This window comes from Galendromus occidentalis, unplaced genomic scaffold (genome assembly GCF_000255335.2).
Source record: "Galendromus occidentalis unplaced genomic scaffold, Mocc_1.1 scf7180000077194, whole genome shotgun sequence".
Lineage (NCBI taxonomy): Eukaryota > Metazoa > Arthropoda > Arachnida > Mesostigmata > Phytoseiidae > Galendromus > Galendromus occidentalis.
Genome location: NW_003805182.1, coordinates 221,245 through 237,618, shown reverse-complemented (window position 1 = coordinate 237,618; position 16,374 = coordinate 221,245). Strand labels below are relative to the sequence as shown.

Genomic DNA, 16,374 nt, shown 5'->3' with positions numbered 1-16,374 from the left:
CCGGTTACTAGCCCGTGAGATGGCCAGCTGCTTTCCCTGTCGTGTCCGGTGCGTGCCTTGGAGTGAAAACAGATGGTCAAAAACTCAGCGGTTTTTTGGCCGTGATCTCTTGCTTGGTCTCTGAGCCTTGATCGAGAAATCGAGGGGATTCGATTGGTTTCGTGCTATGTATATCGATCAAAGAAAACCTGCTTAGCAAGGATAGAACAAGATTCTACTGCATTTCATTGCTTGCGTTTATGCTGTCGAAACTCTTGGAGATTCCATTCGCTGTTGGTCGTTCGCTGGTTCGTGGGAAGCGGAATTCGCCGCTTGTGTTGTAAGAGTGGAGCATGAGAGCGGAAATTGAATTAGTGTCTAGCGGTGGTGGAGCCTCTTAGCGACGCTCAATCATCGAGCGAAAAGAGCGAATATGTATTTACTTTCCCTCGAATTCGTCCAACTGTTGTTCGACTGAAGGGAGCGCATTCCCGGCTTGCATGAACTCATTGCAAGCTCAGGATTTGAATGATTAACTTCTGAGAATATTTAGGTATAACGATCGTTTCTCGCCCAGTATCAGAGAGGAACGCTGGCGAGAGTTCCTCTCGACGGGGATCCCGTTGTCTACTTGCCGTGAATGATACTTCCGTGAAAATACATCAGTTACTCGACTGACGGTCAAATATTCTCCAAAAGAAGGGACGGACTCAATATCCTCTCATGCTCCAATTATCCTTGGGGAAAGTATGAGAGAGCTTGTTTTAAAGCATACTTCATATTTGCAGGGCTTCGGTTTTGTAACATTCGCATCGTCAACGGACGCGGATCGCGCACGCGAGAAACTTAACGGAACACAAGTTGAAGGACGAACTATCGAGGTACATTGAATGCTCTAGTGTATTGCCGGCGGCTTCTGAAATGAAATGGTGTTGGCTTGGTGCAACTGGTGACTGAGTTGAGACTGTATGATCATGATCATGACGACGATGATGATGATGCTGTTGGAAATGTTGATGAGGATGATCACATTGGAGCGACTTTTTCGGAAACGTTTCTTAACACCTTGACAGAGATGTCCTCTCATCCTGGTCCAAGGGAGGTCTAAGCGCTTTTGTGTTCTGACTAACCCCATTATTCTCCTGTTAACCTTACTGAGCGACTTGCACGATGCGGGTGAGATAACGGTCGACAATCTCGCTTCCATCCTTGACTTACACAATGATTGATAGTCTTTATTGTTATTGTTGTTGCTGTCATGATTATGCCATTATTATTATTATGATGATTATTATTATCATGGAGATCGCATCCATTGTCCCAGTACCGAGGCTCTCCAGCGAGATCATTTAACCATATGGTCCCTGCCACGATCGTGATTATTGTTATTACTGTATTTTTTTTCATCAAGCTACTGAGGCGTCCAGCTCGACTATGGAATTAGCTCGCCCTCCTCCTCAATTTTTCGCTCTCGTTGCACTCTGATGTGTCTTTCTGTTCGTTATTGCTGAGTTTGATTTCGTCTTGATGGTGCGTTGCTCTCTCTCATTTCTCCCTACATATTTCCGATTCTTTTCTCTCGTCTCGAAATCACCGACTTCGGAGTTTCGAGCCCCGCCATCACCGCAGTAACATCTCGATGCCCCTCCACGACTGCAATTAATTGTTGCGCTTATCCTTCTTTTTCTCCCCGAAACTCATGAGATGAATGGTTTATCCCTTCATTCTCACCATCAGTTACTCGAAGGCGGCGAAGCACTCCCGTAGAGAAAAAGAGCTTCGGTCTCCCCTTCCCTTCTAGCAGCTTGAGTCTTCAACTTAGGTACCAGAGGTGGGAGCAATCATGCCTCGGGACAATCCTTGGCAAGTCTCCCCTCAATCTGAGGTTAAAGCATCCATTCCTTCCTCTATGCTCTCCGATCTGATTCTTCAGCTGAATGAACCTCCTTCTGATTTCTGGGATAATTGAGTTCTGCGGCTCCTATACAAATATTAATTTAAATCGTCCGCGAATATCCGTTCTTTCGATGAGAGTGAGTGTGCTTCAGAGGTTGAACTGATGTAGCACTGTTGATTAAATCAAAGCCTGAGGAACCCAAGCTGTAAGGGTATGGTGCACAAATCATGTTGGCTGTATGTTATGGTATTGCTAGTCGAGACACTACATACTATTCAATACTGTGTATTTATACATGTATATGTACGAGAGTACATATATGCGTATATGATATGGTATATCATACCTTCATACCTACCTACGACGCATCCGCGTAATACGTGCTCTTATGACGACCATGGGTGAAAGTCTTCGTAGGAGTTTGCTCAATACTGACCCCATGAGAATGACGCTTGAAGATTCCTCCCTCTTCTATCCCTATCACTCAAAATTGCTGCTGCCAGGAATCGCTCCTGACAGGGTAACCGTTTCTCGTCAGAACTCTCTCTTGTTGTTCTCGTATCCGGGAATTCTCTTCGGCACTCTGACTTATCGACTGTTTGGAGACGTGTGACATGCGGGTTGATAAGTTCGCCGTATAATAATCCACATGGAGCTCGCATCCATGAGACCGAAATGCATCCCGAAATGCCGGCGGTGGCTACTGCTTACTCTAGCTGTTAAATGCACTCATCCTTCTCTTCCGATTGATGCTCGCCCCATCCACGAAATTCTGTCGCTCGCGATTCTGAGTATGATCACAGCCATACAGATGGTTACAGCTCCCTTTGAAGCATTTTCGGGAGGGGACGCTTCGTCGACATTTGTCCGGTACCGCACTTGCAAGCGCAGCCGCACGAGGTTTGAAACTTGAGAGCTGTTTGTGGAGCCGGGGGCGGAGATCGAAGCATCATCTCGGACTGCCCCAACGAATATTCTCCGATGATTTTTTTATGCATTCCTGCTTCAGTGCGTAGCTGCGGGAAGGACCTTTGACGGTGATGACAATTATCTAATCCTGAACCCCCTCTAGGTCACTGCTCGATGCGCTTCCGCTGAAGGTTGCTCCTACTTTCCGCAAGTTTGTTGTCTCAGTCGCGCATTTCTGTGGAAACAAACCGTTCGCTCTTCTGTCTTCAGCCTGAACATACCTAATGCCAATGCCTATCATGCTGTGCCAGTGCCGGCTACTGCTCCAATTTCGTTCGAGTTCTGCTGCGGGTGAACTCCTACGGATCTAGCTTTGGTGCGGATTAACGCGGGTCAGGAGCATCCTCTCATATTTGAGATACCTGATCAGAAGAGCTCTGTTGACTTTGATCGCCGACATGTACTCCGGTACGCTGTTTTGATACTGCCTTGCTGCGAATTACTATTATGGCAGAAACTTCCACCTCGATGCACCTATTCGAATGCGCGTGGGCTCCTGGGTGCAGCAAGTGAATGCGAAGATGTGTCTCAGTAGTTCGACACGAGCTCCTCCTTCCAGCCCGGGAGGGGTAAGCGTTGCTTGGTCTCTCTCGCCACCTTCAGGAGGTCTAATCCCCGCTTTTCATTCCTTCGCTCTCTTCCCTCTCTGTATTTGACATCTGAAATCCCGGTGAGCGCTGAATATGAGGATGGCGAGGAACGTCTGCTGTCGCTGCCCGGCGATTCGGGGCCCAGGGGAAGGAGGAAATCATTCCGATAGCCCGTGACTTATCGCTTCATTTATTCATGAGCCTGGAGAATTAATCAGTATAAAGCAATCATGAGGTTTTTGGGTTGTTGACGTTGCTCATCACTGCTCATTCGCTCGTTCATTCCTGCTGTCGCTAGATATCTTTTACTCTCAGCCTGGCTGTCCTTCCACCATCACGATGGGGCGGTTTGGTGCTCGTGTCATCAGGGGTCGAGTGATCGCGATTCGCGAAAGCACTGTTTATTGATGAAATGGCTACCTACGCGCTTTGAAACACAAATTCGACTCGGGTTGTGTTCCTTAGTGAACGTATAATTGATAGTCCTGAGGTTGCATGAAGGTTCGGCCGGAAGCCGGAATAATAGGTAAAAGTTATTCTCATATCATCATTATTATATTATTGCACGATTCGAAAATTACGTCCTCGGCCGCGCGAGTGTGCGCGAGCAAAGGTACGAATGGACGGCCGTCGCCGTCGTCGCCCGCAATGCGGCAAGTTTCTAACACAAGCTCTGCTATCGCCGCAAAATTCCACTGAACCCTTCTATTGATTGATCTCTATCGGACTGAAATCGTGGACTTCCTATGAACTTGATTCTACTCCTTCGTGTAATCCAACCCTGCAACCTGGTTCCCTGCTGTCCCGAAGTTATAATCTCAAAACACTGGGACCACTCGCCTGCGCTGCCCGTGAACGATGAAGAGAACAATGAACGTCACGTCCACGTTTACGTGTCTGAGCTGTTTCCATGTTGTGAATTCCGAAATTTACCACCATAGGCATGTCCGGTTTTGGGCGGCAATGTTTGGCATAGCTTGGCAACTTCTCCTGCAGCGAATTATTATCCAGCTGATTTGACCGAGGCGAGGGATTAGTAGAACAAGCGAGAGGACGGATAGCGATTGGCTGATTGATCATTGATTGGTTCCCAGCAGGTGCAGTTGAAATTGCAAAGGAGAGACCTCTCGGGCAAGAATTCGGCGGTTCGCCCCGGGCGGCACTTCCGGAGGGCGGCATTTTCGAGATCGACATTAAAAAAAACGGGTATTTTCGTGAAGATTTTCTAAATTTCTCGCGAAAAATATCCGGACAGGGGGCGGCATTTTGGTTGATCGCGACTGAAAAATGCAAATTTTCGTTGACCGCCCCGGGCGGTACCATGGGGAAGCACGCCACTGCCTGTATTTAAATGAATGCGGGAAGCCCCCAAGCGGCGATTCGGAATCTGGACCTCCAATCAATGAATGAATCAATCAATCAATCATCTGTCGAGGTTCGGGAGCATACGTGTAGCTACACAAGCAGGCGGGGTAGACAAGTATGAGGATGTTCTCAATGATGATGATCATTACGTGGAGGAGGAAAAGTTGGTGATTGGTGATGTTTGGACAACGCTAGAATCGTTTTGCTTGGGCGAAGTACCTCGACCCTGTTATGAGTACGATGCACTGTAAATTATGCACAGGGAAGCGCGACGAAATTCTGAAAACCGTGTCCGGCAATCCTTCGAATTTCCCCCTTACGATGCTTGATCATGGCGGCGGTAGACCCAAGCCATGTAATGCGCACTCGAGACCGCCAAACTCTGCCTGTTTCGGATCGGAAGTAGCCTCTTGTCCACTAACGCTAACTACAGTACGTCACGACACATGCCTGCGCCGTGGTTGATACAACCGTGGAAATCCGCGACTACGATATAATAATAATGTAATACAACCACCATCAACCAATCAGTCAATCGATCGAGCGATCGATCGATCACCATTCCGACAAGAGATCGAACCACCTTGTAGGACCTCTACATGCCACCTGAGCTTCGCTAGAGAACGATGCTTCTGTTTCAAACGTTTTCTCCGATCAATCGCAACGAAAGCAACGAGACCTGTACTGTGTGCAACTGCGTGCGAACGTGAGGAATCAATCGCCTCTTCCTTCTCTTCGATCGATTCTGACGAATCCTGCGACACTTTCCCAGAATATGCGCTTACTGTGGTACTCGGTGTATTGCCAGGAACGACTACGGAGTAGCAACAGCCTTCCCAGCGACGTGCATGCGGCTACAACAGCTAAAAAGAGTATAGCATGAAATTACTGTATCCCTCAATCTATCTCTCGGATTCCTTCCTGTCGGTGTCCGACTGCCTGTGTCGAGTGCAGAGGGTTCGGGTACTCTGCGGCGGTTGAGAACCACGCAACCGGAGAGGATTAAAGCAAGCATTGCGATCCATGTCTCTGTCGCTTCTCCGATTGCTGTTGTTGTTGTTGTTGTTGTTGTTTATACCGCTGTCCTCGTCGGTCTTGATGCTAGCCTTTGCTCTTCTCTCCGTCGGACCTTAATGGTGATCTGGGGGGAATCGCCGATTGAGGCGGACTTGGAACTCGGAACTCGAGCCAGTCCGCTATGCCGCGGTAAGTCCACTGGTTTTCAATATCTCACTTGCTCGTTATTCTCCGTGTGCGTAGGCTTCACTCGCGAGCTACGCGTAGAGGTTGAGCTTCCGAATGATCGGCTCCAAATGGCTGCTTGGGGAACTCCCTAATTCGACGCTTCCCACCGCCACGCATCGGTCTGGGGAACTTCCTCTACTTCTTGTGCCTGGATTCAAGGTGCAGCATGTCGCATGTATTGCAGAGCTCGGATTTCTCCATTTTAGGCTTCGCCGTCTCCGCTCGGGAGCCGATCGGTCCCGCGGAATGATGGTTTGTATGAAGCAGATTGGAAATCGACAACTCCGATTCTCTCGGATGCGTCGTAGTCACCCATTCTGCGCGTATCATTTACGGGAGGATCTCCCTTGGGGTCCCAGAGGGTGAGGTACGGCCACCAACATTTTATTCCTTTGCACTCAATGTGTCCCCGGAGGCCTCCATTCTTTGATGCGCTGAACTAAGAATAAGTGTTTGCCGAACTTACTTTTCCGGGATTCGTCTGGGGGAGAGCCTATGGCGGCCTTGCACGGAGAAGCTAGTAGATTCTTGGGGTTATCCAGTGGATTTGGATGCCTTCCACCCTTTATCCGAGAATTCCATCACTTCCACCGCGCATTATGTTCACGTCTTCTTCGTCCATGTTGGATGCTCCGTACAGCGAGTTCCCTTTAACCGCTTCCGTAGAAAAAGTCCATTGCCTTCATCGTGAGCTGGTTCCGGTAGTCCGCACGGTAGTCGCTTCAGCCATGGGGAGTTCTGTGATATCTCTGGTGTGTGACTCGGAATGCCTACGTATCCCGAAACTGGTTCTTGCAATCACGGTGGAGAAAACTTCCATGTTAGATCGAGGTGGCCCCCGGTCGAGCTTCGCCGCATTCAGCTCGACTATGGGCGAGTTGAATGCGGATTCCTTGTCTGACTCCCGGAGAATCCAGGATCCTTCGAAAAGGACAATAGGTCTCCATGTGGATTTTTTCCCGAGACAATCCGAATCCTGATCGGTGCGCACTCCTCCCGGTTCGTATTAGATGATCCTGTCCGCTCATCCTTTCCTTCTCCATGAGTGCCTATTGGTAAATTGACCAAAGCGTTCTCGTTAGGCAAGGTGTTGGACGCCATCTCCATGTTCATGAACCGTCGTGCATCCCTTTCCTGCACGCCTTCCGGGAGTTTCCCGCCCGAAGGCAATATGAGATGATTCAGATGTTCTTGTGCCGTAGAGCAATCGAGGCAATGCTGCTGCTCTCGTGGGTGTTGTCGGGTGATTCGTTTGGTTATCCGTGGCGGTGAAGCCACCGCCGCATTGCCGTCTTGATCGTGTTGCGGAAAGGGGAGAGGGATTCGTCGGCTTGAACTCTGATTGCTTATATCGTTGTTGTGAACGTTGTTGTCGGGATCGATATCGAGGAGGATGCTGACCTTGTTGATGATGATAATGCTCCTATTTACTCGAGAAAGCATCTTGCACGGAGCGGGCAGGCAGACAGACAGACTGGCAGGTAGACGAGCGAGGAAACGAGATCGGTCGGAGAGCAAGTTCCACCGTTTCTCGCCAGCTGCTGGTGTGTACTGCTCCTTCTGCTGGTGCTTCATGCCACGACCTTTGCTGCTGCTACTACTACTACCACTATGACTACCGCTACACAGAGCATTGAATCCTTGTTGTGGTTTACCCCCTAGGAGCTACTTACTTATCTTCTTTCACTATCTGTGCTGTTCGTTACACTTCGAGTACTGCTGTCTGCCGACCGTTGTAAGCTAGAAATACGGGGGAGATCCCCTCTCTGACCACCCCTGAGCATGGTGCAAACACAAATGAAGCAACCGATGTGGTGAGAGAGGAAAGGAGAATGCGGAAGCCAAAACAGATAGCCGCCTGGGATTAATTAGCCTCGTTGCTACCACAAACGTCATGGACTTACAGTGAATGAAATCGAGGTGATCAGGGTCACGGAACCTTCACCATCTCCACCGAGGATTGAATGCCTCCGTTGCTTGGGGAAGTGCGACGACGATGGAAAGTCTGTCCACTGGAACTTCCTCTCAATGTAGTGCGACATCATCGATCGATCGATAGATACATACATCGACGGATCGCCTCAAGGAACTCGCCGAGACGTCAGTCAAACATGATTGCGTCACGCAGAAAACTGGAAAACGCGGTCCACATGACCAAAAACGAGGACGTCTTGTTTTCTCATGCCGTACGTCGGCTCGGACAAGAGAAAGCATCTCGGCGTGCGATCGCAACACGGAAGCGCATGCATCTCATCGGAAGGAGTCTCGTGGAAAAGGAGGCTCCGAAAGAGGCAGAGAGGCATACCTTGAGCGAGGCGTGAGAGCATTTCAAAGAAAAAGAGCGAAGGGGCAGACAAACGAGCGGGCGGTCTTGCCGACGCACAAGCAGAGAATACAGCGCGTGAATTTCGAGAAGAAACTGCGGCGTCACCTTATCGTATACGATGAAGTAAGTTCTATTTGGAAAACATTCATTGTTTCATACTACCACCAATCATTACGACTTGGATTGTTCATGATGAATACTGTTGTTGTTGTTCTTGCTGCTCTCCACAATGAACGTGAAAAAAAGCTCTGCTTTCGGGTGCACGGATATCTTATTTGTTACTGCTGATGTTCATAATGGTGATGATGATGATGAGAATGACGATATTCACAATGACAGCCACTTCAGTGAAAACAGTGATGAAAATGAGCGCGATTCTTAAGATCTCTCAGCCAGTTCATAGTAGAGCACCTATACCCCCTCCCGTGTTCTCGTCTCGCCCCCTCATCCTGGTGTTTTTTCTGACCATCTTATCTTCGCCCTCTGAGATCGTTTTCTCTCTCCTTCTTCGCGGCGCTCATTTTCTAATCTCCGATGAGTCGAAATCAGATCATGACGGACATTGTTGGGGTTGGAATTGCTGTTTGTGTTCTTCCAAGACGAGCTGATGCCGTCATTGAATGAGAAAAGGCTGCGCGTTGGGAAACGGCCGCCCACCCTTTTTGACAATACGCAACTCACAAGAATCGAGGAGTTTACCTCTTCTGAAGACTGTGCGCAAAGAGAGCTTCAGCGTAACGACGCAGGCATGCGCTCATGTGAATGGTAAATCAATCTCGTGTCTGCTGCAAATAGGCGTATGAACACCCTTGATATGACGGAATCAGATTGACGTTACGGTGGCGGCTCGACTATCGCCCGCGCCGAATGTCACTGGGTGCATGAGGCAGAACCTTTTTATTCGACGACTTCTACTCCAATTCACTCGTTGTGGATCACGATCCAAGCGAGGCGACGCGAGACGGATCTGCGAACTAGGAGCTTGCACACGCTGGGGACGCCGGGAACTCCAGCAGCGTCTCTCCAGAGTCGCCTGTCCCCTCGGAATCATATTCTTCATTAGGACCGCATGACTTTGGAGTTTTCTGTAGTCAATGTTGTCGAGAGAAGCCTAGATCGTAGAACGGAAATTTTGAAATAGTGCACTCTGCTACACAGATCTCTTTCATCTTCTGCTACAGTCGATTCGGGGGAAATTTCGGAACAGCCATTGAATTTTCTGTCCCAGGGGTGCTTCACGTGCTTCGGGGTCGACTCGAGGCAGGGTCGAAGGGCTGACTGCTTGGATCTCCCTGTAAAGTAATGGAATTCAACAGCAATCTAGCTCGAGGTCGAATAATGAAACCTGCGCTGATTTAAGAACAATAGTTCGACTGAATCCATCGACGAGCGGGAGAGCTGCCGCTGAGCTCCATGGTTTTCGATAGGTATGCTAAATGCCGATTTTTCAACTGCATCTCAATGAGTATGGCTTAGTGGATGATTTGAGCACAAAATACAGCAGCGCGAGAGCACTACGGGTTGGTTGTGGGAATCCCCGCGAATGATTAAAAAATGAAAGGCAGAGTGTGGGTCATACCATTCTATCGAACCCTGGCTATTTCGGCAATCATGCTGCAGGGTGAATTCGACGCAATCGATGGGAGTGGGGAGAATTATTCGAAGCAAGCGTTGAAATCCTCACTTGTTTCCGAAATTCTTCTGAGAGGTTCTAGATCGAGACAATGATTTCGAATCCGTCGAAAACCCGACCGTCTCTGATCGCCGACGAGGAGGCCCGTTCTCCGGACCTCGTATGAAATCATACGGCATCGAATGAAATCCACCATGCCCTCCCAATATCCTTGAGCGGTCTCCGGACAGCTCTTCAGTGAATCTGAAAACGAAAGACCACATCTCTGCCCCCGCTCATTGATGACTTGACTAGCGAGATATCGGAAATTCTTACGATCTCACACTAACGCGAGTAACCTTTGAAGGTGAATTTATCTCATCGGCAAGTAAGTACGAAACCGTGTTTTGGGTTGTGGATTGGTGACGGTGGATTTGTGGCTGTAAAGTGTGCGCTTCGAGATTGGCTGCCTTGGTTTGTGTGTGAAGAAAAGAGGCAGCGGTATTCGAAATTGCGGTGCTCCGAATGTAGGAGATGAGCTACAGTTTCAGAAGAGAAAAGCGACTCGATTCCCGATAATAATCCATCCTGGAACAAGTCCCCTCCTTATCCAAATGACCCCTGAAAAATATCTCCTACAACTACAGTATTCCCGAGCGGAATTGTCGGCTGTCCGCCTCCCACCGAACTCAAGCGGAAAATAATGGACTTATAGTATCTCAGTCTCCAACTGTCCGATAGGGAGAGCATATCAAATCATCGGATGGATGATGTTCCCTCCAGACACCAGCGAATCGCTCGCTCAGAATCCCTGGAGTCGGAAAAAATTTCCAAAGTTCCTCATTTGCATCATAACTGCCATTCCAGTCCAATCCAGGGTAGAATTGACCCACACACGTTTATGAGCATACACTGTCACACGGTGATGGGCTTCGCACTGTGCAAAAGCAGGCACCAGGCAAGGGAAATGGATACAAGAACAACAACGTCAACTCTGCATAGTCAAACCTGTCAGTCGAGAAGGTTGACTTCCTGAGCATGGCTTCGGGGGCACGATGCCTAACTATCTGAATGCTTGCTTTGTAGGTGAACAACGCGACAGCTCGGACTCAAACTAAGAAGCCGTCTAACTCAGCAGGTGAGTCCGAGTTTCTGAGCCCGAGCTCCTATCGCTAAAGACCTTCGTTCTGAGATACTCATCTCATTCCGATTTTCGGGGAGGATGGTGGAAGTCTATCGGAGGCTTACGAGTCGTGAGGGCTTTTCCTCTTCCGGTTTGGGTTTTGCCCCCTCCTCTCTCGGTGCGATCCTTCCCTCAAAAAAAAAATACATGTACGCCTGGCTCCCCCGATCCCGACGAATTCCCTTTCGATCAAATTAACATTTGGACTTAATTTCCACAGCGAACATGGCTGCTGCCGCTGCTGCCGCCGCCGAGTTGCCGTTGGTTGCCGCGCTGCGAGGAGCCGCTCTCCAGAGAGGAAGGGCCAGCGCCGCCCTGGCGGCTCAACGTGGTAACGCCACAGCCGCCGCCGCGCAACTGGCGTTGGCGGCCGCCGCTGCGGGCAGACTCGCGCCTTCCCCTCTGGCCGCGCTGACAGCCGCCTATCAGCAAGCAGCTGCCGTCAATGATCCATTCCTCGCAGCCGCTGCCTACGCCAACGCCGCCGCTGCAGCTGCCGCCTCGAGTGGACAAGGTCTCCAGGCCAACTATGCCAACGCTTACAACGCAGCTGTAGCTAGGCAGTACGCCGCCGCCACCCAGCCCTCGGCTGCGGCTACAGCTGCCCAACTCGCAGCCGCCACCGGCTACCCGACTCACGGGATTCCGAACGCCGCCATGTATTACGCCGCTGCCGCCCAAGCAGCGCAAGCCAATGCGTCCGCGTATCCAGCAGCTGCTGCGGCTGCTCAGGCCCAGGCCGCGGATCCGTACCAACTGGCAGCCGCTCAGAACGCCGCAGCCATGGGAAATATGGCTGGATACGGGGTAAATACTCGAATGCTTAAATATCTCAAAGACTCTCGATCATCCGAGTTCTTATTATTCGCCAAATATATATATATCGCTCACCTCACGTCGCCCACCTGAGCTTCATCCTTGATCTAGGGCGGTCCCGTGACTGATTCCTTCGCCATCCGATTCCAGACGATCGCGGCACAAACGGCCGCAGCCCAGAACGCGGCCGCTGGCGCCCAAGTGGGTCAAGGCGCTGCAGCTGCTCAAAATAGTGCGGCCCAGGCCGAAATTCTCCGACGTCTGCAACATTCTCGACTGAACACGACTCTCCAAAACGCAGCCGTATACCGGAGCGGCTACAATCGCTTTACGCCTTACTAAATGTTAGCTCCATCACAACTATTTTTTTATTACAAATGTCATCCCGCGTTATAATTGTTATTATTATTATTTTATTACGAAACTACCAAATGTACTCGAAGCAAGGAATTTATCAGCACCAGGCCACGTCAACGGACGTCTGAGGTGTTGCGATGGGCTTGCTGTTCACCGATGACAGATTGATGAGTTGATCGATCCACCTGAGTTTGTATCACCTGTCAATCGGAAACTTCCACGGAGGAGTGGATATACTAGGTACTAAACGCATCTCTCGACTCCCTCACACATTTGAACAGACAACAGCACACGAACAGACGAACGTCGATACCTTCAACTACTTTAAGACGGAGATTTCTCTAGATACACGAAGATATCGATGATGGTGATGAATACGACGGCGATGATAACGATCAAGAGGGTTGACCCAAAACGTCGTGACGTGTGGAACGCCAGCGGCAGCACGACAAGGGCATGTGAAGGCGATTGAGGCTTGAATTGGCTAACTCGAAGCCTGGAACCAGTGAGCGACGCAGGAGATTTTCTACGATTGAGCAGAGGTTGCGATGACGGGGGTCCTACCTCGATGGCGAGTTGGAGCCCATTCTCCGGGTTGTCTTTCATCTTGTCTGATGATGGCAGCAAGCGTCTGATTTAGTCGAAACGAAACAAATCCGATTGGGAGTGTCTGAGAGCTGGTCAGGATGATGAGCGAGCTTTAGGCCGGATCAAGGGTCTCTCATCCTCATTTATGATCGACCCTCGATCCGGATCCGTGGACCACCCGTTTGCCCGCTGCCAACAAATCATGTCTCATGGAAAGCCTGTTCCGGAACTCACGTGTCTTCGATTCCCTTTGTTATCATTGTTATCATGGTTTTGTTAGTACCGACATAATGCCTCTCATGAGCCAACGATCGTTGCCACTTCACGATCGATGTCGATTCCTCCTTTTGACACCTAATCACTCAGTAAGCTACGCGCGATATCATACTCCGAATCTCAGTTTTGTTATCATCTTATCTTCTATCGATAGGCGATGCTTAGACAATACGGAGCGACGCTAGAAAGGGTAATTCAGTTCCGCGAAAAGTTGTTGTGTCATGCCTCCGCCCCCCTTCCCCTCGACGACCTCGCCCGATTGTGCAGCAAGAAACGAAATTCATCCTGACGCCCCGAATCAAGTACTCCTGGCCAGGTCGATCACTCGAAGTAGCACGGGGCGGAAATTATTTCACGCACGGGAAAGTCGCACGATGCTGATCGACGCTTAAACGTCTGATCCAGCCCAACCCACTCATGTGTTCGAGATTCGGTGAGAGTGATTTAACTTTCTCTCTCACCGTTCGTACTCCGCGTAGTGTGTCGGAAGGTGTACTTAGTGATCAAGACAAGCTCAGTTTCGATCGCACCAGGACACATACAACGAATGCCAATACTCTTTTTCAAGTTCACTTCAACGCCTTTCATTATATCGATCGACGGCTCGTAGCTCTCTGTATTCAATCATTGTGAGCTCCATACCGTTAAACTGTGTTCTCTTCTCCGCTTTTCGGAATATTCTGGATAAGATTTTCATCATCAATATCCTCGATAGCGGAATGATGACTTGTATTACGATTGAGATGATCAACGAAGCACGTGCTCCCCGTCTGTTCCTTTCACCATCCATCGAGTGATACTTCCGATCACACATCCAACAAAGCACCCAATCCTTTGATCGTTCCACCAATCAACGCCATGATGAAAATACCCACCCATGCTCAAACATGCTAGTCTGCTACGTCGGTGATTGAATCAATTTTTTTTCTTTAACGAGATTCGTTTCTCGACTTCGTGCCGTAGGCCAAAGGAGACCATCCAAACCGAGCCGCAGCTGATTTCTGCAGCGCTGGAAGCCGAATCGACCGGAAATGAACGATCTGTGGTCATTGTTCTAAAACCACACTTGTTCACATACCGTCTTCGACAGCTGAGCGCCGACCGTACGGTTGAAAAGCAAACAGGCTCAGAATTTCAGTCCGCTGCGACCTCAGTCCATAGCGATCGGTCATCATAGCTCCGCCGCGGTTATCACCATGCGAGCTGGCACTCGCCCGGGGTGGGAATGGGAACCTCGAAGTTTCTTCTTTACATCAAATAGCCCCTCGAAAGCCTGTCTAGTTCTGTATTCTGATAGAGATCCCTCATTATCTGAATGACATCAAGGGAACTGGAGTTCACTTCTACAACGGCATCCGAACTCAATTAGAGGAGGAGCTGTCTCCTCGAACGAATGAAGAAAAATGGATGAACTTCTAGAAGCGAGCTCGCAGAACCAAGTACGCGATACAGTATAGACCTCGGCGAATAGATTGTGTGTAGAAAACGACGGTTCTGGAAATTAATGCAGGACAGACTGTCAGAGAGGAACTACGGAACCAACGAGCGGAAGAAAAAGTTCAGGGCACTGGCCTCGATCGTGTAAATCAACCCACATGAGGTGAAACTTGGAGGACGGATAAGAGAGAAGCTCGTCAGTTCCTTAGCATTACGGAGCAGGATTGGCCCGAATAGACAAACCCGACTAGACAATTAGTAGAACATGCATTAGGCAGCTGTAGAAACGTCGCATACGAACTTGAAGAGAACGCCATGAAGAAAAGGGAGCTCAGCTCCCCGGTAAAAAATATATACTATATCGTACTTGGTCCCGGGGATCCCTGGCAAGTCGTTGGCACCCAGGCCATCCCATCTTTGCGGTCGCCCGGAGTCCTCCGACTAAACATAGGAATAGGCTATCGCGCTGTTAAGATATCTCGGTACGGAACGGTCGTAACAAACCAGATTGAGGCGGAACGAAGGCTCAGATGAAAAAATTGAACCGTTGTCGCTTGCTTCAGCAAGAGCAGCTTTCACTTCTGGATTACAACCTATTGAAGTTGTCGATACTAATGACGGCGATGACCGACTTCCATAGAGATTGGAGCCGAGCAGTCATTGACAGAAGATGGAGCCCGAGGTCGCTCCGGAGTTTGATTTGGCCATGATTCCGTGAATTGCGACGCTTGTTCCAAGAGAGCGAGAACCTCGAGAGAACCGCAGAATGAGTATCCTTCACGGAGTGGTCTGGGCATTGTTCAAAGAACTTCAGGGGCGGGCTCTTTCGCATCGAAATGTCAAATATCGATCGAGATGCTAGCCGATTCGAAACCTTACTCACTCAGCTCCGCGCAGATTGGACGGAGGTTGCGAAAGCCGCTCGTCGAATCTCATTGTGGCGCATCGAGTTCAAACTGACCGATGGTGACCGGTTCCACCGTCAGCCATGTTCTCGCGTAGCCATCTCTTGTATAAAAGATAATCTCAAATTCTCTCGGCGAACTTACATACACTGTGTTCATTTTTATTGGGTATAATGATGATGATAACGGTAATAACTCCCAGGACGACAAGTTTGACGACAATTAATCCGAACCAGATGCGTACATCGGATGGTGGATGACTAGTCTCAACGTACAGACAGGCGGTCATTTTTCACGAATCGCGGATATCCGTCGGAATATCATGAAAGATACAATATTTGAATGAAGTAAGACGAAACGCTTGATCCCTCTGAAAGAAACACTGAAGGACGAACGGCTCCGAGTATTCTACCCGAGAGTCGAAATACCCAGTACCAAGAAAATGGAAGAGTCTTCAGCCCTCGCGGTGGGAATCCGACCTCATCGACGCCCGGCGGGGGTCTCGATCGACATTATCATGAGAAGCATAATTCACACGACAAGAGCGATGAGAACTATCATCATAGAACATGATGACATTATACCCAGCGAAAACGAGTGTGTGAATGTGTGTGTGTGTGTGAACAGGAACCAGGCGATATTTTGAGCGTCACCATATGAAATAACCAAAACTTGGTATCTATCATGATAATAAATACGATTCGGGTCAAAACACCGAGATTCGTTCTCTCTCAAAGCGTAAGATGTTTCAACAGACTCATCGTCAGATAACTCGACAGCGAACTCGATCCAATCTCGGACCAGGGAGCAGGACTACTCCTTATTGCTC

At 49.4% G+C, this 16,374-nt stretch overlaps 1 protein-coding gene across 1 annotated transcript in view; it reads left to right on the top strand.

Annotated features, from left to right (window-relative positions):
- The window catches only part of LOC100903553 (RNA-binding Fox protein 1), a 30,988-nt gene extending 18,664 nt beyond the window's left edge, over positions 1–12,324 (top strand). Inside the window, exons 6-9 of the mRNA XM_029111026.1 lie at positions 768–860; positions 11,070–11,121; positions 11,387–11,973; positions 12,133–12,324. Coding sequence (XP_028966859.1) covers positions 768–860; positions 11,070–11,121; positions 11,387–11,973; positions 12,133–12,324 — 924 coding nt within the window. The remainder of the gene's footprint in view (positions 1–767; positions 861–11,069; positions 11,122–11,386; positions 11,974–12,132) is intronic.
- Positions 12,325–16,374: the final 4,050 nt, after the last annotated feature.